Below are 26,581 nucleotides of genomic sequence, written 5' to 3' on the forward strand. Positions count from 1 at the left end.
CCAAGGCAAATAAGTGATTTCCCCAAGGTTACACAGGTACTAAGTGTCAGGAGTCTAATTTGAACTTAATTTCTTTGACTCTGGGGCCATTTCCCCCCATTCTACCACATTAACGCTTTCTTATAGAGCTTTAGGTTTTGCAAAACATTTGCCAGATATCATCTCAATTGAGCATCATAGCAATTTTTATCACAGTAATTTTTAGAATTCAAGCCCAAGTCTTTTGACTATTCAGGGCTTGCTCTTCTCCACAAGAATCTCTTGAAGAAACAGGGAATTTTTAATTTGGCAAAGAGATAGGACTAATGTGTGATTCCTACCTTAAAGGATTTAAAGGACTGTAATGAAATGTTCTCCTGGGTCAAAACTAGGAGCTGTAACTGCAAAATGTATAAAGGAAACTTCTTACATACATTTCAAATGGTTCAGAATTTAAATGAATTGCCTCTGGAGTTAGCAAGCTCTCTTAACTTGCTCAAAATCTGTCTAACTGAAATTTCTTTAAAGATGTTATAGGGAGGATTATCATCTCAGATATTTTGGGGATTAAATGAACTTTGAGAACCCTTCTAACTTTTGAGTTTCTATGATTTCTGTGCCCTGTGACCATATGGGCTTAACCAGGAAGTAGAAATAGGCAGGTGTATATCTTATTGACTAGAGAGTAAAAACAAAGATACTGTGATACACTGTAATGGTCATTTCCCCCTGGGTTTCTAGGGGCTGACATTGAACAGGGGAACAAAGGATCAAATAGTATTCATTTAGAGGAAAAAGAATTTGCATAGTTGCTGTTTTGTGAGGAAATTAATTAATACAATAGTTGGACTTTTAATTTTCCATATTAAAATACCTTATTTCTGCCTTTTCACAATGATTTCTAGAAACTTGTGTTCTTAGAAAACTTTCTATTCAAGTCATACTAAAATTATTAGCTTATGCTATTTTATACAAAAGCAACTTTCACTAAACATTGGCCCAGGGAATATTTTACCTTGTAATCTTGGAAAGAATATTGGGCTGAGAAGTGAGTCCTGGCTTTCCTAATGACTTATTATATATGCTCCTGGTCAATTTATGTAATCTCTCTCAGAAACTGGAATAACAATACTACTTCTCACCTACCTCACAGGGATAATTCAAGGATGCAATAAGATGATTTATTAGAAAGCACTTTAGATGTAAAAGAAACTATATAAATGCAAGGTATTATTTCATCGTTAAGCCTATTATGAATAATTTCCATCCATTAAGTCTATAGCAATGGCAGTGTTTAATTCATCATTTGCTTTCATATCCTTTGTTTTAGAAAATGAAGGAATTCAAACCACACTGAAGTCAGAGATAGATTTAGATACATATTCACATCTGACAATCAAGATTTGAATTAAACAAAAAAATGTGACTGACTCCCTTAAAGTCTTCCTTTAGTGCTTCAGTGTGTGTTATGGAGCTAACTCTGGATTCTTGAGAGGCCTAAACTCAGCTACCAGGGCAGTGCTGAGAAGACTTTAGCATGAGTCCCAGCATAAGTCACATTAGTTGTCTGAGGGCCAGCCTGCCGACATTCTAAGAAGATCCATTATAAGTTTGCCTACAGATCGATTGCATTTTGGGGCCCAGCAACTCTTGAAGCCATCTGATGAATTGTAGTGGAGTTCATAGATGTAGAATTGAAAGAGGCATTAGAGGCATCTTCTCTAACTTCAGAAATTGAGACCCAGGGTTAGTTACACAGGGATTAAAAGTAGAAAAGCTTGGATTTGAATCATAGTCCTCTGGCCCCAAACTTGGTGATCCTTCCACTGTCTGGTGCTGCATTTTGATCTTTATAGACATCATAGATTTTTGAAGTTTTGAAAGAAAAATAATAGCTTTCATTTCATAAAACTTTAAGATTTGCAAATCACTTCATATATCTCATTTTATTTTTATAATAACAAATTGAGAGGCAGATCCTATTATCTCTATTTTGCATATGAGGAAACTGAGGCAGGTGAAGGTTAAGTGACTTGCCCATGGCGACATAGCTCATGTCTGAGACAGGATTTGAATTCCCATCTTCTTTACTCCAGTTTCAGCTTCCTCTCTACTGTGCCACCTAGCTGCCTCAGCTGGCTGAACCTAATCTCCAATTAAGTTTGTATTTCTTATGGTCTTTGATGAAGAGGCCCAGGATTGTATACCTGCCATGAAAACTATTAACTAGATTCAGTATGTTTCTTTGTATTTGTTCAAAATGAATGATTTGGATCATTTGTTACTTCTAAGAATGCTATAATTAGTTGGGTTTTGGTCACTACCACTTAAGATGCTTGAAGATAAGTTCCAGAAAAATTTACATAAAGAACATATGAATATCAGTCTCTCATTTAATACATTTTTGAACAAAGGTCAGTAGTTTGTCTTCTTTAAGAATCTTTACTTGGGGCATAATACCATACCTGTTAGACGAGTTCTTACCTATGACTAACTCTTAATGAATACTTATGAAAACATGCGAATCTTTCCTTATGACACTACTTAATTGACATTAAGAGTAGGGATCTTGCATTCCATGTTCCTTATACACAGCTCAGCCCAAATTGGTCATTATTTATTAGTGCTTGTTCCTCTTTATATTTGAACGGATGCCAGAATGTAATTGCAAATCCATGAAGTATATGTAAATGACAAGACTCATTTTGTTAAAAAAGATATTGCTTAGCAGTGGTGACTTCTTTCCCTCCAAATTTACTTTATCTTTATTACTTTACTTATTTATTCTTTTGTGCTTTTTTTAATCTACAACTTTGTTTTTAACCCTTACTTTTGGGCTTAGTATCACTTCTAAGAAGAAAAACAAGAGCTAGGCAGTCAGGATTAAGTGACTTGCCCAGAATCATACAACTAGAAGTGTTTGGAGGCTAGATTTGAATCCAGATCCTCTACTCTAGGCTTGTTGCTCTATCCACTGTGCTACCTAGCTTCCTCTATAATTTTTTAAAATGACATTCTTATCCTGATGGAATACAAATGACCAGATTACCCTCATTGTTACCACTTACTTAATAATCAATAAGGGCTAGGAATTGGGCCTGTGGCCTTAAAACTCTAGGGTGAGGAAACTCCCTTAACCAATGTAGGTTGGCACTTGCTTTATAGTTTTTAATCTTAGAGAGTTGCCTATAGTTTTATATGATTGCATGTAGCACTGAGAGAGATCAAATGACTCATCCAGATCACACAACCAGTATATGTCAGAAGTGGTACTTGAACCCAGGTCTTGCTGTTTTTGAGCCTGGCTTTATATCCACTGTGCCTTACTGAATTCCACTTAATGTGAGTCAGTCTTAAATATGGAAACTCAAACTGAAGAAAATATTGAGTCACAAAAAGTTTATTTAGGAAACTTCAAAAGAACTAGGAATAATTTTCATCTATAAGTTGGATAAAAGGAGCACCAGACAATTAGGTTTTATGATTTTGATTCAGACTGACATTTATTCATGAATTGTGTGACCTTAAACAAATTATTTAATCTCTACTGGGCCTCCAAAACAAGAGAGGTAATAAGTGCCATCACCCACTAGAACAGTGATGCTGAACTTATGGCACGAGTGCCAAAGGTGGCATGCAGAACACTCTTTGTGGGCATGCTGCTTCCCCCTAAGAGTTCATTACTGGAAAGGCAGAGGGACTTGGGTGGAGCTTTTCCCCTCCCCCCTCTCCACTGTGCCTGATGACATTTTTTCATATCCCTTGCCTCTCTGCCCAGCAGCCAATGGGAGCCCAAGGGGGAAAGGTAAGCAGCTCATAGATGGCAGAGCTGGAGGGGAGCAGAGCACTTGGGCCACTCCCCTCCCCCTCTCTACACTTGCTGAGGACATTCCTCATTTCACCTATCCCTCTGCCCAGCAGCCCAATGGGAGCTTTCTCCCTTCCCTGTGTGGGGTGGGGGCTGGGGGTGTCTAACACTAAGTGGGGATGGGGGAACAGCACTTGGTCTTGGGGATAGTGTAGGGGTGGAGCCCAGCACTCCATCTCTAAAAGGTTTGACATCACTGCACTAGAATATTCTAAGAGCAGCAAAGAGAATTATTTTAAAGTAATGTGAATGTGATCTATGCATTCAATGTGATGTTATCATATATATAATATTATTTTTATTGTAAAAATATCCATGTCCCAGGTAACTTTATCTTAAGGACATATGTTTTATAATAGATTGTGTAAACAAAAACTTATTTCGGGAGCCACCTGATCAAAGTGCAAATTGGTCTGATTAGCATATTTATATCCCATGCATATGAAGTCACTAGAAAATGACATCAGTCAATCAGTAAACATTTACCTAGAAGTCACTATTCAGCAAGCCATGGTATTTAAAGCAGGGACTTTGAGTTCATCTCTGACCTGTGCCTATTACTTATATTGACTCCTCAGGCCAACTACAAGAACAGTTCTTTTCACTGGCTGCTGCCTTCTTCCTCCTTCCTTCTTACATGAGAATTGGTTAGAGAGGTTTTCTGATAGGACTAGAGATGTCCGTAACTGATGGTAGCTTCTGAAGACCAAGTCTTATCATTGATATCTCCTGACTCTAACACATCTTTCTCCCTCCAACCTTTCATACTGGTTACTCCATATTGGCCAACTCTTTTCCTGGTTCCTAAAATGAAATCCTTCAGTCTTAACCTGATTATTCAATGAATTGTTATTGAACCTTACTTCAGCCCTCTGTATAAAATAATATTTTACTTCTGGGTATAAGCTCTTTCCCTATACATCCAAGTAAAATAAGAATGATGGAATAGTAAATTAGGAAGGAGCCATTTTAATACTTGTCTCTTTTCCCTTAGATTTTGTGCAGAACTACATTCTGTTTGACAGTGGGCCTCCTCTCAAAAAGGTAGATTGTAGTAGTAAAAGGGGAAGAGTAGGCCAGTCCTTGGGCTTAGAGAAGTAGAGAGGGATATAGCTGAAGAGTGGGCCAGGATTGAAAAGTGTTGGGGTGGTGGGGTGCTGTTATATGTGACATAATTCTCCTGGAATTCCCTCCATAGTTTTATCAATTGACAAGCATTTCAGTGCTTACTATGGCTGTTAGGTGGCCCAATGGCTAGTGTGCAGGGCATAGAGTCAGGAAGATCTGAGTTCATATTCTACCTTAGACACTTAACTGCTCTGAGACCCAAGCAAGTCACTTAACTACCTCAGTTTTCTAACCTGTAAAATGTGGATAATAATAGTACCTACCTCTGAGGTTTGTTGTGAGGATCAAATTTTTGTACAGTACCTGACACAAAGTAGGTACTTAATAAATACTCAAGTTTCCTTCCTTTTCACTATATGGCAGGCACTTTATTTATTCTAGGGCTGTGATGGGCAAACTTTTTAAAGAGGGGGCCAAAGGAAAGGAAGTGTTCATCTGTCAGTCTGTTTCTAAGGCAACTCTTTCCAAGTTTCATTGTATTGTGTCCTACTCATTGTATTCGTCAGATTAGGAATAATGTCCCATGTTGGGTTAGAACATTTCAGGGGGCCGCATCTGGCCCACCGTAGTTTGCCCATCACTGTTCTAGGGGATAGAGAGACAAAAATAAAATGATCTCTAACCTCAGTAAACTTTTATTCTATTGGAGGAGACAATGTATACATAAATATGTACATACAAAACATATAAGATTCTGAGTGTGGTTGTATACCCTGTAATTCCTATGGTTGTTGAGCAGTGGTTCCCAAACTTTTTTGGCCTACCTCCCCCTTTCCAGAAAAAATATTACTTAGCGCCCCCTGTCACATACTATCACCGCCCCCTTACAGTTATTCACTGCCCCCAAATGCACCTGTGACCATCACTGCCTCCTAGATTGCTGCAGCACCCACCAGGGGGCAGTGGCGCCCACTTTGGGAATCACTTTTGTTGAGGATTGCAACATATAACCAATAAGTAACTCAAAAGATGTACAGAAGTCAAGGATGTTAACCAAGAATTTTATGACAAAGAAAAAATGGGCCAATCTCACGAGAGTGAAGAATGGCAGCCAGATAGCCAGATTAGAGTGCTCTGCTGATAGTCTTGTAGTGTTAGGAGAAGTCAAGGCTGGCCACCAGCACACTGCTTAGAGGTCCTGGGGCAAATTCCTAGGGAGCACATGGAAGAGTTGTCAGATGGGCAGGATGAATTCTCATCTGCATTTTGGTGGGAACTACAGAATTGATGAAATTGTAGATCCCTGAAACACTGCTGCTACCTCTCCTGTTTCCTAGACTTTCTTGATTTCCTTCAGAAAGTGAAGGCGGCCAGCTAAGACAGTACTATGGACTCCAAATTTCTACTACACTAGAGTTTGTTCTACATCATTACCAGATCATGATATACTGGAAAGGACAATAACTCTGTAGTGAGAGGATCCATTCATATTCTACCTCTTGACATTACTTAAGTCTCTGATCCTATATCCCTTCTTGTAGGTTCTACCATTGTTTCTGCAACTGACTTTCTATAATTCCTAGGCTTTTCCTGCTCACCTTGTAGGCTAGTCACAGAAGTGTTGGGTAAAAATTCCCTGAAACACTGATAAAAGGGGTGTCCCAAGAAGTCCCCTTGTTAAGGGACGGCTAAGTAGCGCAGTAGATAAAATACTAGACCTGGAGCCAAGAAGATCTGGGTTCAAATATGGCCTCATGTGACCATGTGACAAGTCACTTAACCCCCAATTGTGTAGCCCTTACTGCTCTACCACCTTAAAAGTGATATCAATCCTAAGATGGAAGTTAAGGGTTTAAACAAAAAGAAGGCCTTGTAATTTGATTATTCCCCATATTCCCACTCTTTAGTCTGAATTTCTCATTTCTTCCTGTGCTATTTTAAATTTTAATTGACAATATGTCTCTACCTTCTTCCACTTTCTTGTCCCTCAGGAACCATACTCCATTAACCACCTTTTCTTCTTAAGATTCACTACAGACTTAATGTTAATACATGGACCTCAACTCCCACTAGCAGTGAGATTTTACCTGGGACTATCCCACAGGTTTAGCTCCAGAAGCCAGGTACCTAAAATTCCAGAAACCCAGAAGTGTTGTGGGGCCTTGTAATTACTTTGGATTGGATGAAGGAGGCTGGAAGGGACAGAAGCCTCCTGGAATTATGGGACATCCAGAAGTTCTAAGTGTAGAACCACCTGAAAATTGGAGGCCTAAAACTGGAGCAGCCATGAGAGTTGGAGGGCTGGTCGAGCAAGTTCTTACACTTTTCTTGGCATTGCCAAGTTTCTGAATTTGAGGGGCTTTTAGATAGAATTGCTCCTATGAAATGTTTTTCTCTACCACTTTCCCAAAATTCCAATCCCAATATCTTTTTATTTGAAGTGAAGCTCCTTTAGAGCTGAGAAAATCCCAGTTCCTAAGTGACCTGGGAGTTTAGGAGGAAGTCCCTGATTCCATTGCAAGGGGAGGGGGAAACATGTACATCACAGATTGGCACTTTAGATGACTGTTTCCATGGAAACACTTTTGCACATGGTTGTTAAGATTTCATATTTCACCCATCTGGTACACTCTCCACTAATGCCACTCATTCTGCTCTACTCTGTGTAGCATTGTTTCTATAGGAAAACATGTGTGAGTTCAAAAAAGAATTTATATATTTAGCATAGGAACATTTGAAATATAACCCATTCATAAGTTGAAAAACTTACTGTCCCACCAAAGACTGGTTTTTGCCTTTGTAGAACTTATTAAGCTAAACATATTTTATTTTGAGTCTTAAGTTAGCCAGTCTAGTATGAACTTAAACCCAAACAGCAGTTCATAGGACCCGGTGCTTTGCCATTAAACATTCTCTAATTTATGAACACTGGACTAATGAATGACTCATATAGGATCAGCCAGTCATCAAATACTTACTAAGCAAGTGCCGTGTGCCAGGCACTGTGCTAAGAGGTGGGAATCCAGAAAAAGGCAAAAGACAGCCCCTGCCCTCAAGGACCTACAGTCTTATAGGGGAAATAACATGGACATAAATATAGGTATCCCTTCCACATAACAGGGCTTAGGGGCATGGTGCCCCTTGCAATAATTTTTTTTGACCCTTTCTTTGTAACAGAGAAGTAGTCTGAATTTTTCCTTTATCTTTTATGGAGTATTTATCTTATTCTAAAATTTGGTTTTAAGTATTTGGCCATAGGCTATATAGTTTCTAAACTTTTTGTGTTGTCCGCTACTTCCACAAGACTCAAAAAAATTCTCATTTAATTTCTTATATGGATCTGCAGTATATCAAAACTGATGGGCAAATTCACGATGTGGAAGGAGTACCTAGATATACAAAGCAAGATATATATACAAGTTAAATAAGAAAAAATTAACACAGAAAAAGGCACTTGAATTGAGAGGAGTTGGGGCTTCCTATAGAAGGCTGGGGTTTTAGTTGTGACTTAAAGGAAGCCAAAGAAATCAGTTGAGGGGGTGGGTTGCACAAAAATGCCTGGAGCAGAAAGATGGAGCGTCTTGTTCATTAGTAGAACAGCTTGGAGACCTGTATTACTAGTAGCCAATAGTTCTTAAGGACTTTGAATGATTAAGTGGAGCATTTTTTATTTGCACCTGGAGGCAATAGGGAGCCACTGGAGTTTATTAAGGGAGTGTGGAGGAGAGACATGATTGAACTTGCACTTGAGGAAAATCATATTAGAGGCTGATTAGAAGATGATTTGTAGTGGGGAGAGACCTGATACTGGTAGACCCACCAGTAGGCTAATGTCCAGGTGGAAGGTAAATTAAAATGGTAGTTACTAACAAAGCCATACTTTATCACTGATATCCTCATTGAAAGTGTTCACATAATAAGCACCTAATGAATGTTTTTCACTCATTCATTCATTCATTCATTCAAGAACCTGCATATATTTGATGCTCACTGATTCTAGAACCCTTTTCAAGCAAACTAGACATCTCCAAAATTATTTTGCTCCAAAACACGTCCTTCCTACTTTCTTCTAGATTTATCTGATGGTGGTTAATGACGCCATTTTTTCAGTCTCCTAAACTTGAAGCCATGAAATAATTTTGGACCCTCTTTTCCCTTCACTCCCCACATCCTAGGTTCCAACATTTTTATTTCCTTTATATACTTAACATTTTTACCTCCTCTATTGTCACTACTGTCCCCCCCAATTCAGGCCTTTGTCTAGAACATTTCAATCAGCCTCTTAATTTGTCTTTCCTGCTTCTGTGTCGTCGTCCCCCCCCCCCAATTTACCACCTAGGACAACTAGGTGGCGCAGTGGATAGAGTGTCCATCCTAGAGACAAAAAGACTCAATTTCCAAAATTCAAATCCAGCCTCAAGACACTTTCTAACTATGTGACTCTGGGGAAGTCATTCATCTTCGTTTGCCTCAGTTCCTTATCTGTAAAATGAGTTGGAGGAGGAAATGGCAAATCTTTGCCAAGAAAACCCAAAATGGAGTCACAAAATATTAGAGCCAAAAAAACAACTAAACGACAACAGTACATCCTACTCTTACTCAGTATTATCATATGACTGATCTTGTCACCTTCTTTTTTGAAAAACTTAAAATGTTTGCCCATTACATATTAAATGATTTAAAACTTTTTTTAATATTAAAGGACCTCCATAATGAGACTCAGTATTCCCTTTTAAACTTATCTCCCACTACGGTTCCCCATGACACACTGTGCCAGCTAGACTAGACTGTTTGTTGTTCCTTAGACATTCTCCATTTTTCTGCGGTTGCTAATGTTTCCTCAGTCTGGAATGCTCTTTCTCATCCTCCTCCAATCTCCTTCTACTCTCAGTTTTTTGCTACCTATTGCTATTCATTTTTAAGTTCCACTTGAAATACTTTCTCCTGCAGAAGTCTTTTCTTGGTGTCCACCCACAAGTAATCTTTTATTCTTTTGAACTCATTTTGTTGCTTCTCTTACTACAGTTTTATAGGAATACGGTGGCAATTATGTCACCACAGTGAATCAGGAAGATAGGAGTTCAGATCCCAACTCAACACTATCTATATGACTCTGAGAACTTCTCTCAGCCTCCTTTCCCTCATCTATAAAAAGTTAGGATTATAGTAGCACCTAAACTAGAATTGAGTTAATATATGTAAATCCTTGGGAAAAATCATTCTATAAAAGTTAGTCTTACTATTATTATTATTATTACACTCTGATCTGTATTAACAAAGTATATGTTTTCTCTTCTTTAGAAGACTGTATATTCCATGGTATCATAAACCATGTCCTATTCTTCATGATATCTCCTCAAACCCTTATTATACTATCCTGCAAACATAGTATCCTCTCAGTAAATATTTATTTAATAAATATTTGAGTGCTTACAACTAATAACATCACATGGATTGAGGTTTTATAGAGAAACGGCATAATTTAGTGTATATAGTACTGGTTTTGGAATCAGGAAGACCTAGCTTCAAAACGTACCTCTCATGATGACTAACTTTGCAAGTATGAGCAAATCACGTAATCTTTCTAAGCCTCAGTTCCCTTTTCTATAAAGTGGGGATAATAATGCCTGTAGGAATCCCCCTCATAAGGTAGTTGTAAGGATCAAAGGAAATAACATAACCAAGAACATTTTACAAAACCTAAAAAGCTATGTAAATGTGAGCTATCATTATATGGTGACTATTTCAATAACCAAGATAACAATTTAGTTACCATACAGGTTTTTAATTGCTCAACTGTTCAACCATATGGAAACTTTATATAACACTTTGTGGAAATGGCTGATTTTGGCCAGAAAGTGATTGATACTGCTTTTCTGTATATGAAACAAAAATTTGACTCAATTAGCCTCTTTATGATGAATTGGACAAAATTCACATGAGATGATGTCAAACCTTAGAAGAGTTTCTGTCCATTAGTTTATTTGGGTCATTGTTATTGTCTTTTAATAGCCTTTCAAAAGGAGTTAGAATCAGAGTGTATAAATTTTTGGATTTCGACTCAAGAAGAAGAGTTTACATCATTAGTTCCCAAACTTTTTTGGCCTACCGCCCCCTTTCCAGAAAAAATATTACTTAGCCCCCTGGAAATTAATTTTTTTTTAAATTCAGTAGCAATTAATAGGAAAGATATATGCACCCGTGGCCATCACTGTTCTCCTGGATTGCTGCAGCACCCACCAGGGGGCAGTAGCGCTCACTTTGGGAATCACTGGTTTAGATCATGCTTTGGACATCATTAGCTAGTGACCTTGGGCCAATCACAGCCTCAGTTTCCTTATCTAGAAGATGAAAATAATAGTAACTATCTCATAAGGTTGGGGAGTTAGGTAGTAAAGTACAGTGGATGGAGACCTTGATCAAGTCACTTAACCTTATTTGCCAATGTTTCTTCATATAAGGTGAGGTAGAGAAGGATATGACAATCTGCTCTAGTATCTTTGCCAAGAAAACCCCTAATGGAGCCAGGAAGAGTCAGATAGGACTGAGTAACAACAACCTCATAAAGTTGATTGGAGCATCAAATGAAGTAGGATATATAAAGGGCATTGTAAAACTTAAAGTGCTACATGAATGCTAGTTATATTTTTATTGAACAATCACTTCCTCTTATTAGTTATTCACTGAAAGTATTGAGGGAAAAAATGGAAGAAAGTTTAAAAAAAGCTAACAAAAATCACAAATAAGATATAAAATATGAGCGAAATATGCTGTCCTGATATAGAATTAAAGAAAATATGTGAAGTTTAATTTCAGCAGGCTTATGCAGAGAAGAGAGGAAAACAAGAATAAAAAAGGATCTAAAGAGCAGATAACCAAAGAACATAATAGAGAAGAAAAAAATCTATATGAAAGAGAAATGTTAATGGAGCATAAGAAACTAAAGTATTTCTGGTCCTAACAGCTATCTCTTTGATTAAATTTCATTTCACAGTGTTTTCATACTGTATTTTAGACTTAAATACCACTTTAAATTGCGCCAAATAGAGTAGTCGCCTGTTTATGTGATAGAAAGGTGACCTACCTTTATATCTGTAGGAGTAGAATTTTGAACAAAAAGGAGAAAAGTTTCAATGTCAGCATAATTGAGAAGTGCCTTCTGTTGAAAGAGAATGGCAAAAATGTTTCTGATTCATTCTTTTTTTATCAAGGATTTCCCGCTATTAAGAAGACATCTAAAGAGAACTGATAATACAAATAATCCCAAATGGCGAAAGAAACCCCCCTTTTAAGTTCTATTTGGGAAGGCACTTTCCTTCCACTGACCTCAGGAGTAATCTCCTTGGGGTTTGTGTCTAGAATCTCTTCCTAACTGGTTATCGCCCTTTCATTGAAAATGCGGCTTAACTTTCCAAACACGCTCTCTCCTTGGTGAGCCTTTGGAAACAGACAAGAAAGAAGTGCACATTTCCGTGTACCAAAGTGCTCTTTGTGGAAATTCAGAAAAACCTCTCTCACAATTTGCTCTATATATTTCAAATCAATATTTTTATTAGTTTTAGGCTTTGCTACTTTTTGAAACGGACAACGGCCATATCTGAAATTTCTATCTTCTAGGAAAACTATGAATTCTCTAAATGAATATTTTTAAAGCAGGCTTTTTTTCCCCTTAGCCTTTTGCCCCAAAGCGTGTCTCTGCCTGTAGGCAGGTGTAAATACCAAGTCTTCTCTGAGAGGCTGCTCGCTTCTTGTAATGATTTTAAAATCTTTGTTCATGTGGGCAGTTTGCTGTGCTGCCAGAATAAAATCGCCAGGGAGGTTTATAGGCATAGGCTCTCTCTGTGTAATTACAAATGACAATAGCTGCAAGATGCATCCTGAGATAATAGGCCTCTGTTCTAAGGGACTGTAACTTAGTTGCTATTCAGCCTTTGGATAGAAATCCAATTGTTTTTATTGTTGCAGATGTTTTTGTTGTTAAAAGATTAATGCAATAATAGAGAGGGAGTTAAAACACAAACATAATACTACTACCTTTTGCTTCATAAATAGAAAAACCCACATTTTAACTTGTTAAGGAAGATAGTAAGACTAGGCTATTCTGATTCTGTTCCATATTTTTGTCTTTTCCCCTGTTGCTCTTGGTGTTTCAAGGATTTTCAAAATCTTTTGATGATTTTGGAAGGGAGCTAGGAGAGTGGAAAGAAGCAATTCTTTTGGTTTGTAATAGAGATCACAGTACCAGAGATTTAAAACTGGAAGGGATCTTAAAGATAATTTATTCCAAATCCCTCATTTTACAAATAAGGAGGCTGAGACCCAGAAAGGTAAATTGACTTGCCAAAAGTCAAACTATAGATTGAATCCATGTCTTTTAGTTACAAATTTGCTGATGTTTTCACTAAACCACATACTTTGAATTTAATATTGGGTTTAAAAAAGTTGGGTATAAATCAAATACTAGTAACAGTCCATTTAATACTATACAATCCTTTTGTAACATAAAAAAGCATTTTATAATATGTCTAATCAATCCTTAATTTTTTACACTGAAGGATTTTCTGCAAATGTTTGTAGTTACTGTATATTTTGGTTTACCTAAAAATGAGGAAAGTTCTTGTTCTCTGTACAGCTTGAACTTATAGTTTAAAATTGTTTCTGATCTATCTATTTATATTATGACTGGTTTATTTGTGAAAGAATAAAATATAAAAAAATAGTAAGACTGACTGACTTATCCAAATAAGGTATTTCTGAAAGTTATAGGCATCCAAATTATCACTATTCAGAACCACCAAAGGAAAACATTTGGGTGGGGTGGGAATTTTTCTAGAGTAGAATTCAGATCTTTGGTCACACATGTGTTCTTCCATTTAATCACTTTTGTGACTCTTATTAGATACCTGTTTTCCCACAATTTTTTAATTTTATCATTTTTTGGTCATTTTTCCAGTTTTGTAGGCATAGAGTGAGATGTTAAGATTGTTTTAAAATTATATTTCTTCATGAGGAAATTTGAACAACTTTTATAAACAATTCATATTTCTTCTAAAATTGACTTTTTGAGTCCTATGATCAATTCTCCAATGACAGATGTGTTAATATTGAAAGTAAATAAATAAGTCTTTATAAATTCTTGATGGGGAAACCTTTATTTTATACATTGAATCCAAATAGCTGTGTCTTTTTTATTTTAAAAATACGGACTGCTATAAAGCAAAATCTTTTTCTTCTTATAAATTCAAACTCATTTATTTTATTAATTTGTTTGCTTCATAAACATGTTCATATTCTCTGTGATTAAGTATACTCCTTTCAACCTGTTTTACATTGTATTTACACATTTAATCCAATTTAAGATTTTACATGATTGATTCATTTTATTGAATGTGTTATGAGATTTAGAATTAAAACAGTTCTCATAATTTATAATATGCTTCAAAATCATATAAGGCTAATTCCTTTTTGACTATACCTTTTTTCATACTTCTTCATTATATTCCTGGCCATCTCTTTTACCATATGAATTTTGTTATGATTTAATTGAATTCTCTATTTTATAGTAATGGTATTGGTTGTTAATTATATTCAATTTACAAATTTACTTGAAATTTTTTAAATATTTTTACATAGTTTACTCAACTGAAACATGGAGAAAGAGATCTTTCCATTTGCTTAGTTCTTCATTAATTTTTATCAAGAAATTATTTTGAAGCTAAGTTCATATGGATCTCCTGTATGTCTTGAAAGATTCATACTTAAATATTTTATTTTTTCTGATTATAAATGGTATTTTCTTTATTGATTTCTCTTGATTAGAGAGATATATGTATACATACTTCATGGATTATGTTTTATTCTTCTCTGTTTTTTTTTAGTTTGTATATCCTAGATTTTGAAACATGTAAACATATTCTCTGTAAATAGAGCAATTTCTTATTACTAGATATTTATTTCTTTTTCATGCATAGTACCTATAGCTAACATTAGTAAGACTATCATGTCAAAGTGTCATATAAAAGCTATAACTGGAATGGGCCACTCAGGGATTTGCTCCAGAACCCACAAATGTAAAAGCTATTGAGAGTACTTTCAGACTTTTAATAGCATACAGAGTGATTGAAAAATCTCTTGATGCTTTGTGTGTTCAATTAAATAATTTAAATTATTACCAAGAATTTAGTTGTTTACCTATTTTTTATATTGTTTCTAATAAAACATCTGTTTTAAAAATATCTCAGAGTTTCGTTTAATGCCACATTCCAAGAAAAAAGAAGTCAGTGACTGACCAATATGTTTGCCTTTTTGTTTCAATAAAATTTCCATAAGCATAATCCATACATTCATCAGGGATGTGTCCTTGATGTAAAACATAGGAAAGATATAGGCAAATTTTCACAAGCAAGACAGTTTTCCACGGCTGCCACTGACTTAGATAGTCAAGTTAAGATCCAAATGTGTTTATTTTTTTCCCGAAAAGTATTTGATTTAATCAAACAAAATCTTCTCTTGAAGCTTTCCAGTGTCTCCATTAAAATCATCTGAGTTCTATGATGGATATATCTACAATTTTTTTCCCTAAACAATCTCCTGTGCTTCAATATCAAGAAAGGTGTTATGTGGGCTGGAAAGCTATTTCATGGCACATGTCCTATATAAAATCCAAAGAAAGGAAAAGTTCCCTATTGATGATGTTGTTCTATAAGTACTTTTTCCCAATAATATTTTATTAACTTCATCAAGCCCTGTAATATTGAAAAGCTTCTTCAGTGATATTCAAAGCAGTGCAAATTAAATTGATACAGTCATTCATTTTGCATAAGTAGTATGAGATAAACACATTTTACCCAGGTCACATTATGCATCCAGATGGAGAGCACTGACAAATAAATACATCAATATGTGGTCCTTGGACAGATATTGTAGCTGGACAGTGTTTTCAGTGATTCTTAATGGCTTGCAGTTACAGAAATGTATCTCTTCAATATCAGTATTCTCTCAATGGTATCCTTTAACAACATGGTCGTTACAGAATTTAGTTAGAAGTGATCTCAGAATCCATCTAGGCCCAACATGTACTTACAAGCATTAAAAATGCACACAATCCAAAGGGCAACGAAAGGACACAAGTAGAATATATTACATATAAAAAAAAGAGAGATAGATGTCCATAAAATTTAAGTCTTCTGTACTCAGGGTGAAATGTGATGGAATGCTGATCTATATTGGTGTGAGGGCCATCATGGAATCATCAAAGCAGATTTCATGTAGCAATGAAAATTGACAGTTTATTTGAAGGGGGAAAAACATTCAACCTTATTCAGATACAAAAGAAGTAGTTATAAAGTATGCTGTTTCTCCTTTCACCTTTATCAACCAACTATTATTCATAAAACCTTATTTTACTTGTAAGTTCCTAAGTATCAAAGAGATCTTTCCCTTGTAAAATTTCTCATCCTTTTCAGTATGACTCCTTTGCAGTTATATTGTAATGCATTGTTATTTGTGTAGATGCCTTTACTCTCTGAATTTATATATTTCTTTCTTTGATGGTGGAGACTATCCCTTTTTTTAAAAACCCTAATCTTCTGTCTTAAGAATCAATATTAAATATTTGTTCTAAGTCAGAAGAGAGATAAGGGCCCAGGCGATTGGGGTTAAGTGACTTGCCTAGGATCACACAGCTAGGAAGTTTCAGGTCAAATTTGAACCCAGGTCTTCTCAACTATAGACCTGGCTTTCTATCCATTGAGCCACCTATCTGCCTGGGTCACTTTTTATATTTGTATCCCCAGATGCTACATAACACAGTATTCTACTTGTAATAAGTGGTTAGTAGATGTTTGTTGTATTTAATGAAATAAACATACTTTGTCTTTTCTCTACTAGTCACTTTTATTTGGTTAAAAATGGAATTTTGCTATTTACTTCCTCAAAATAAATAACTTTTATTGATCTAAATCTTAATTTTTAAAGAATCCAGTACCCAAAAGCAATGCCTTTCACATAGTAGATGCATAGTAACACTAGTAATAATAGATAGCATTTGCTTATTGCGTTAAGGTTACAAAGTGCTTTCAAATATAATCTCATTTTATCCTCACAGCAATCCTACGAGGTAGGTACTATTATGACTATTTTAATAAATATTTTAAAATTAATTTTTCAGCATCCAAATTTAAAATGTTCCACTTGCAAAATATACTCCCTTTTATTGTTTTGTTTTGCTTTTTTCACCTCCAGACTTCTTTTGGAGTTTGAAATTCAGGAGTCTAGTACCATGAAAATTTAATGGAAATCAGGAATAATATGACTACCTCATCTCTAAAGTAGAGATTATGTTACTGTTTTATTTAAAACAGATATTGAAGGACTGAGACAAATTTTTTAAATGCTGTTTTCTATGTTAGTACCACTTATGTTATAGTGGTATATGCCACTTTCTGTCAACCTTATACAAATCAAGAGTATATGGCTTGAGTTTCTCCCTTTCTGGGGAAAAATTCCACCAGAGATTTTATCTTAAGTATATGTAAAAGTTAGATGTTTGGACTACAGAAAATACATCTCTAAATTTCCTTCCATCTACATATATGTCACAGCTAAGATTCTTAAGGCTTTAAAAATTTTTTTTTTACATTTAAATTTATTTATTTGTTTATTACTTTAAAGTTCCCATGTTATCTCCTTCCCTCCCTAACTTCCCTGCTCTAGAGTTAACTTAAGGTTAATCAGCATATGTTGTTGTAAAAACATGCTCAATTACAAATGTAGACAAAGGCAAAATTTCCAGCCATCTTCTTTTCCTTACACTGACAATTCCTAGAACTTATTTTCTGTTTTCACTGTTCATGTCTGTGGAATTAATTTCCTTCTTTAGTTTGGCAAAATGTAGTTTTAAGAAAAGCAAGTGGTCATAAATTTCACAAGTTTCAAAAATAGCACAGTGATTTTCAAAAATAATGAATTCTTTCCCCTATTCCCAGTCTCTACTCACAGACATTTATTAAAGAATAAAATTCCATTTGGCTTTAAGCACTTTTCTTATTAGGGTAATCACATGAAAACTGCCCAACATAAACAGTCACACTTTCACAGAAATTTACACCATTCTCATAGGGTAGGTTTCCATAGCAGGCTTTTTTGTTCTGCCATTGATCCAACTCCAAAGAACCAGCTTCCAAACTGTGGAGTTGGGTTTTATAAAATAAGGTGAATATTTGCACCTCAGTTGTATGTCAGAATAAATAGAAAGACAACACTCTGTATAGGCTAAGAGCCAAACCAAATTTGGGATTTCTACTCAGAGAGACTTTTTGTGTTTGAGTCCCTTTTGTATTCCTTATTAGCTGATTGACTTTGGGAAAGTGGCTTAAGCTCTCTGATCCCATTTCCTCATCTCTAAGAAGGGTAGCAGTGATCCTTATATTTTCTTCTTCACTGACTTGTGAAAAAGATTGCTTCTCATTTTCTAAATCTTAAAATTATTTATAATTATGAGCTATTCCAGTTGTTTGGCTCACATGTTTTTATTGCAGTGAAACTACATGCCATGGTAACATTGATATGAAAAAAATTGTCATATCCTTTTCCTTTCTGTGTTAGAGCAATAAGTACAATATTTAGTAAGAAAGTGAGGGAACAAAGGTAATTGGTATGAAACTCAAAACAGGGGGCTACTAAACCATATGTAAGAATATCTGTGAGCACATGTTGCCCTATAAAACCACATATTAACATTATCTGTGTTCTGTTGCATTTTATTTTGTCAAATATTTCCCAATTAAATTTTATTTTGTCAAATATTTCCCAGTTAAATTTTAATCTAGTCCCAGGGGGCAGTTAGGAGAGTTGCAGGCAGCAATACATCTTTTGATACCTCTGGTTTAAATAATCATAGAATGATTAATTTGGCCATGGAAAGCATCAAACCCTTTCATTTTGCAGATGAGGAAATAGTGACTAGGAGAGGTTAGAGTAACTTGCCTAAGATTACAAAGTTAATAAGTTTTGGAATGGGATTTTTACACTGGTCCCTCTTGAATCCAAGTCCAGTGCTCATGAAGAAGAAATCTGTTCCTGGATACTACTTGGCAAGCTATATAGGTCATAACTACCTGAGGTGCTGCCTCTTAAAGAAGTACTTCACCTATAAAAATATCATTTTTCAAAATTTATCTGTGGGTAGATTGCTTAGCCCTTGAAAGCATTTCTGATAGAATGAATGTTACCTCTGGTTATTAGGTTCCTGTGTCAGGCCACAAAAGTCTAGGTAACCCATAATAATAGTTAGATTCACTGGCATTAGAAAACTTATCTTTTTTTTTTTCCTTCTCCCCAAACCCCAGCCCCTATTCGGCTGCTGTCACTGTGAAGGGAATCCGAAATTTGTTGGCATGAGAATTTCTCACAGTATAATGAATAAAGCACCAAGTTTGGAATTAGAGACCTGGATTTTCATCTGGCTTTTGCTACATAGTACATATGGACACATTGGACAAATTAGCTTGTTTTTATGAGTCTCAATTTTTCTCATCATCATATGATCTCTAATATCTTCTCCTTTTCTAAATGTTTTAAATCCACCCCACTATTAGCAATCTACTCAGCTCCAAACAGCCCAAAGCCAGCCATTCATATACAATGTAAACCACTGTTCTTTACAATTTATGTTTGCATTCCTTACAACAATCCTGTGAGATATTTGATGAAATATTATTTTCCCTATTTTTACAGCTAAGTAAATTGAGGCTCCAAGAGGTATAAGGGACTTGAAAAATAAGTTGTGACTGATGAAACTGGGCCTTCTGACTCCAAATTTAGGGACCTCTCCACTATATCAAGCTTTCTCTCTTTATAAGTCAATTTTGAGTGAAAGAATGCCTGAAAAAAATTGAAATAGATTTACATTCAAATAGAATAATAACTTCCCAGCATAACTTTTAGTTTTCAAAAATGCTCTTGAGATATCTTTGAATAAATTATAAAACTCTATCAATTTTTTAAAACCATAAAACATCAAACTTTACTCAAAAGCTTTTTACTCTCGGATTGATTTCCAAACTTTCAGGTTTCAGTAAGGCATCAAATAATCTTCTAAAGAATTTCCCTTTCTTTTATGATGTTTTTCTCACAAGAAATAAGTAGGCTAAAAAAAAAAACTGTCATGTCATCTAGCACTTATTAAACATATACTATGAGCCAGGCACTGCTAAATACAGGGATACAAAGGAAGGCATCAGACAGTCCCTATTCTCGAGGAGCTCACAGTCTGATGGGAGAGACAAGATGCAAACAACTATGTATATTCAAGATATAGACCAGACAAACTGGGGGTAATCTCAGAAGGAAGATACAAAGATTAGGGACTGGGAAGGTTTTTTTCAGGAGACAGAACTGTAATAGACTAAACTATCATTACACTAAATCTAATTAGGTAGATTTCCCCTCCTTAAAGGGTCAATGGTGCTTTGGGATATTTTGAAAGCCTTATGTTTCCAAGGGGAGCTTTATCCTTATTTAACTCTGAGGTCAAAAGTACTAACAAAACCTAAATCTGAAATTTGAAAACAAAGAGGAAATAAAATTTGAAAATCATAAGATAAAATTCATATCTTTTCCTTCAACACCAATCCTTTTAGCCTTGCTTTAAGCATTCTTTCACTTTAAAAGGTATTTTGTTTTTGTTTTTCAGAGATGAGGAACTGCTGAAAAAAAAGTTTTAGGACACCCAGATTACAATGGACTTGGCCACAGAATAGCATGGTTACTGTAATTTCTGAGATTCTCAAAAATTAATGAAGGTTGCCTAGGGTAGCAACATATTGGGATGCAGTTGACTGGAAAATGTTTTTTCCTTCCTTATTTTAGAGTGAAAACATTGGGGAGGAGTTAAGGTTGTGCTAGCAGGAAATGTTTTCAGAATTATAAAAATCACTTAGCCTTTTTCAAAAAATGTCTAATCTCATTTTAAATAGTCAACATAGTGTTTTATTCACATTTAATCCACTAGAGCCTAATTATGATGAAGCATTTAAAAGATATAGAGAGGAACCATATTAAAGGATTTTTTTTTTATTTTAAAGCTAGAATGGAATTTAGAATTAGTCAGAACCCCTTCTTATAGGGGAAAAGGAATAGGCATTTTTATAGCACCTGCTATATATTAGGCCATGTGCTAAGTGCTTTAAAAATATTATCTCATTTGATCTTTATAACAACTCTGTGCAATAGATACTGTTATCCTCATTTTAAAATTGAGGTGACTGTGGCAAATGGATTAAGTGACTTTCCCAGGATCACATAGCTAGTGTCTGATAATGTCAGTTCTTTTTCTCTCCAGGCTCAGCACTAGCACTCTACTTTACTACCTACCTAGCTCATAAATATATGGATATATCCATAGATATAGTCCTTTGTACATAGGGGAACTGAAGTCCAGAAAAGTTAAATAACTTCCAAGATGAAACAAAAACAAAAAACTAGTTAATGAAATAGCTGTGTCTAGACTTCTAGAATATCTAGATCTTCCACTTCCTAGCCAAATAATGACTCTCCTATATCCTGATAATGAAACCTTTATTGCTGGTATCCCATTTCATACCAAATTATAGGTGTGCCCTAATTTATAGTTATCAAATGCAGTCTATCCCTGTTGGGACTTATGATTTATTACTAGAGCTAGACTGAGCAAAAGAGAAAGTATTAACTAGTAGTGTAATCTTAGCTAACAACTTTAACCTCACTGGGTCCCAGTTTCCTCCTTCATAAAATGAGAGGAATTAGACTAAATCATTTTAAATTCCTTTCTTCTCTCAGGTCCTCTTATTTGGTGTGGTTTTTTTTTTTAAACAGAGCATCTACTTTTCTGTAACTGTTAAGTTTAGGGCAAAGAAGTACTGGCAAAGTACCAAGTATAAATTGTTTTCATACATTTCAGACTTTAAATATGGGTCTTTAATCAATATGGATACTCTTGGGCAGCTGGGTGGCTCAATGGATTGAGAGCCAGGCCTAGAAATGAGAGAACCTAGGTACAAATCTGGCCTTAGACACTTCCTAGCTATGTGACCCTGGGCAAGTCACTTGATCTCCACTGCCTAACCCTTACCACTCCTCTGTGGTACATAGTATTGGTTCTAAGGCAAAAGGTAAAAGTTAAAAAAAAATATGGATATTCTTTGCAACAGTGCAACTTACAACCACATGCTTGGTGCTTACTAAATGTTTATTGACTATCACCCATATTTGCCTTTTCAATCTGTACAAGACCCTGAATCTTCCACAAAGAGTTTAGATAACATAATGGAAATCTTCCTCTATGTAGTTCAATATCTTGTGGGTATTAGTGAAGCAGGCAATATTTATAGGCATGTATATGCACACCCCTGTATATAAATATAAATACCTTTATATACATATATGAAGTACATGTATATATAATATATAGGTCTCTAGATCATTTATCCTGCTTTCTGCATGACCCACCCACTTTAAGTAAATGCCAAATATATAAAAAACAAATACAAAATTATAAGTACTAGGAAAAGATTGGGGGGAGCCTTGATGGGGAAGAGGGAATTAGAAAATCCTTACACTGGAGAGGGCACTTGAATTGAATATTGATTCCCTGAGTCCTTGAAGAGGGAATGGGGAATAGACAGACTGCACAAAAACATGATGGCAGGATAGATTGTCATATACAGGAAATATTAAATAGGCCATTTTAATCTGTAATGTCAATATAGAGGAGTAAGTAATGCAAGATGTGTTTGTAAAGGTAGCAAGTATTCCTTATGGCTCCAAACACAGGTGTTTGTATTTTGTTTAGTAAGGAAAATGGATCCTCTGGAGCTTGTTGATTGGGTTATGATAAGGTTAAACCTGTGCTTCAGGGAGATCAGTTTACTATCCTTGTGGTGATGAATTGAATGGGTACAGACCAGTGGCAGGAAAGCCATTTAGGAGGCTATTAAAGTAGTTGGGACAAAGGGTGATGAATGACTAAACTATGGTTTGTGGCCATATAAATGGAGAGAAGGAGAAAAAAAAGAATGAGGTTTTCTTATAGGGTCAAACCCTTTAGTTAATTAACCATTTTTCATTTTGCATCTCACCTAGGTGGTTTTGCACTGTTTTAGGGCTTGATGAAATTCCAAGTCTTCTGAAAACAAGAGCATGAAGGACTCTGACATTTATAGGGAATCCACAGATTTGTACTCTGCACTGGACATTCTCCATGATAGTGACAAACACTCTATTTATTTCTTGCTATTAATAATAATCATAAGGTCATTAAACTAAGTTGTGTCACAGTGGATAGAGTAACCAAGCCTAAAGTCAGGAAGTTGTTGATCCTTCATGTCTGACACTTCGTGACCCTGTTTGGGCATAAAAAAGAATGCTTGTCACTGGCATGGACGAGATCTAGTACAGAGTAAGAAATTTCTTTCCTTGCCAGATGGAATTAGAAATGAAGATCATTTTTAAGGGGTTATTTTTTTAATAACAAAAATACCTCAAATTTATAGAATTGTTATAAGGACCATGGACATCATCAATACCATCAACAGTATGCATATTTTCTAAAAGTGAACATCCAAATTGTAATTATTAGTAATTATGAGGTATAGCCTAGATAACTGAAACTGTTAGGTCATCTCAATTATCACTTTTTCCAAAAGTTTTCTTTTCCTCTGTTTGATTTATCTATTAAAAGTTTCTTACTTTTGAATTTTATTACATCTCCTTTGTCATGCTCAACCTCTTGGATGCACAAAGGAGATATAAAAGACCTAGCCCAAGGATGATAATTACTCCCCTATACACAAAAGCTCATATATACGCATACACACAGTTGTTGCTGGCCCTATCCTTAATATCAGTGATAGCTCTGTTGTCTGGGTGAAATACTGGCAAGTATAGAAGGTAAAACTTCCCTTCTCACTTGGTGTAGGAACTCCATCTCACCTGCTTTAGAACTCTTCAGCTGACATATGTTTATTACTTCCCCATCCCTAGGTGAACCTAGGAATGGCTGTTTCATAATTTGCCTTGGATTCCTGAGGCCATCTTTCCTGGCATAAAACATGGAAAGGAATTTGCACTTTGACACACCTTTTTCAAAGTGCCAACACCTGATTTCAGTGGTTAAGAAATTGGGTACTTAACATCTTAAAGGATTGACTGAATTGAATTATTTTTTATATTAATTACTTGAAACTGTCACTTTTTTAACTCTGCTTTTAAAATAATTTGATAAATGGATACTAGAAATGAGGATATTTTAAAGTGTACCATAAGTGCTTTTACTTATTGATAATGATTGAAGTGCTTTAAATTTACATAATGAGCTTTTCCATAGACTTTTAAATGGTCTGATTCTCCTTTCCTTTTATGTAAGTATAATCTCTCAATGTACTATTTGTCTTTTTTTCCTTAAGAGAATAAATGCAAAGCTTCATGATGGAGTGTGTCAGCACTGTAAAGAAGTTCTGGAGTGGCGAGTAAAATACAGCAAGTACAAACCACTGTCAAAACCTAAAAAATGGTGAGTTAACAGGTCTCAAGATTTAGTTCATTTTAGTTCTACAAATATTTATTATGTTCTTGCTGTGTGCTACATACTGTGAATACAATGACAAAAATAATCCACTCCTTGACATCAAGGAACCTATGCCTTATAGGGGTTGGAGAAGGGAGGATAATCGCATTCACAGAGAATATAAATTAGTCATCTAAAGCTAAGAGAAAGTAATGTCAGAAATGCAAAGTGTTTACAATTTTGAGGGCGGGTTAGTAGTTGGAGAGGGAGAATGCTTAGAAAAAGCATTTGAACTTAACTAAGAACAGAGGAAGGGATTAGGAGAGTATTGTTCCAGGTGTTGGGGTCATGGAGCTAGGAAGCAAGATGTCATAAGTCATAGCAAGTTGCCAGCATGCATCCAACAAGCTTGACTGGAATGCTGAGTAATATCAGAGAGTAATGGAAAATTAGTCTGGAAAGATTTGTTGGACTGGACTGTTGACTGATGTTGATACAATATCTGTTGTATTGCTTCTCACAATTTATTATTGAATCTTATTTTGAAAAAGGACACTTCAGAAAATGGATTCAGTAAGTAGAAGTGTAAAGAGGGAAGCATTTATTAAGGGCCTGTTGTAAGTCATTGTACAGCACTGAGTCAGATTAGAAACTGGAAATGAGGAAGTTGTAACTGCCAAATTGCCTGAAGTGAATCAAAGCACTAGATATTCAATATTACCAACTTTTATTTAACATAAATTATGTGCAGAGCACAGAAAGAAATATAGATACACTTGACAATTTATCCTTATAAGCTAATAAGAAAAATAATAAGCTAATAAGAGATTAGACATGAATATAAATAACTTAAAATCATATGCAAAAGAAAGGCCCAGTTCTAAGCATGCTTTTTGAATAATTGCTGGTTAAAATTTGGTAGGGACCTCAGAGATACTGCCCAGTCTATAGCTGACTCAGAATCACTTTTGCAACATACTTGATAAGTTGTCGTGTAGCTTTTGCTTGATGACTTCCAAAGAAGAGGAATCTCCTACTTTCCAAGGCACCATTCTACATTTAGATTGCTTTAATTATTGCTAGGGAATTTTTCCTTACATCAAACCTAAATTTTCCTCTTTGCAAATGTGCCTAGTTCTACCCTGTGTGGCTATTCAGAGTGTGTCTATTCTTTCTTCCATGTGACAACCCTTTATAAATACTTAATGGCAGCTATCGTGCTTCCCATAAATCTTCCTGTCTCCAGTCTAATTATCACTAGTTCCTGACAGCTTGTCTTTGTATACCTTCATCTGAAGGCCTTTATCCATCCTGATCATATTCATGTGGATACTTTCATACTTATCAGTGTTGATCCAAAACCATGGATTTTTAACTAAACCTTGTACTTCAGACTCTAGATTTGACCAGGACAGAACACAGTGGACCTATTACTTCTCTAGTCCTAGGTACTATCTCTTTCTTAATGCAGTCTAAGATTATTGTATTGACATTTTTACTGTCTTTTCACACTGTTGAGTCTAGATTGTACTCCACTTAAACTGTAATCCACTAAAAAACTTTAGCTATCTTGCTGTCTAAGCTTAAATCCTGCATTTTGTACTTGAGAAATTGATTTTTTTAAAGCCAAGGTAAAAATCCACATCATATCCATTAAATTCCACGGTATAAGATTCTGCATAATGTTTTAGCTTGTCATAATCTTTGTAGTTCTGTTTGATCCATTGTGTTAGCTATCTCAAGAAGCTTTGTATCCTCTGCAAATATGATAAACATTAGAGATAAAATGTTACCATTGTAAACATAGAACAGACACTTATCTCTGGCAAAGTCCAATAAATTTGTCTTTCCAGTTGACTTGACTTTGAATCAATAATGATTACTTTGTAGGTCAAGCCAATTTATCCAGTTTCTTTTCTAACTAATTGTGCTGTTGTCATATCACTCTTGCCTACAAGCTGGAGAAACTTTGTCATGTTTTGCTAAAATTTAAGTAAATTGTATCTCCAGCATACCTCTGATCTACTTACCTTGTGAGAAAGGAAAATGAACTTAGTTGTGTTTTTAATGAGTAAAGAGCTATGCCAGTTCTTCATGACTACTACCTTTTCTGGATGCTTACC

The 26,581-nt window shown here is 35.4% G+C and overlaps 1 protein-coding gene across 2 annotated transcripts in view; it reads left to right on the forward strand.

Annotated features, from left to right (window-relative positions):
* The window catches only part of C1H9orf85 (chromosome 1 C9orf85 homolog), an 82,732-nt gene that overhangs the window by 16,543 nt on the left and 39,608 nt on the right, over positions 1 to 26,581 (forward strand). For both annotated transcript variants that reach the window (XM_044659465.1, XM_044659471.1), the window contains exon 2: positions 24,358 to 24,464. In XM_044659465.1, the coding sequence (XP_044515400.1) occupies positions 24,358 to 24,464 (107 nt within the window). The remainder of the gene's footprint in view (positions 1 to 24,357; positions 24,465 to 26,581) is intronic.

The sequence above is a fragment of the Gracilinanus agilis genome, chromosome 1 (genome assembly GCF_016433145.1).
Source record: "Gracilinanus agilis isolate LMUSP501 chromosome 1, AgileGrace, whole genome shotgun sequence".
Taxonomy (NCBI): domain Eukaryota; kingdom Metazoa; phylum Chordata; class Mammalia; order Didelphimorphia; family Didelphidae; genus Gracilinanus; species Gracilinanus agilis.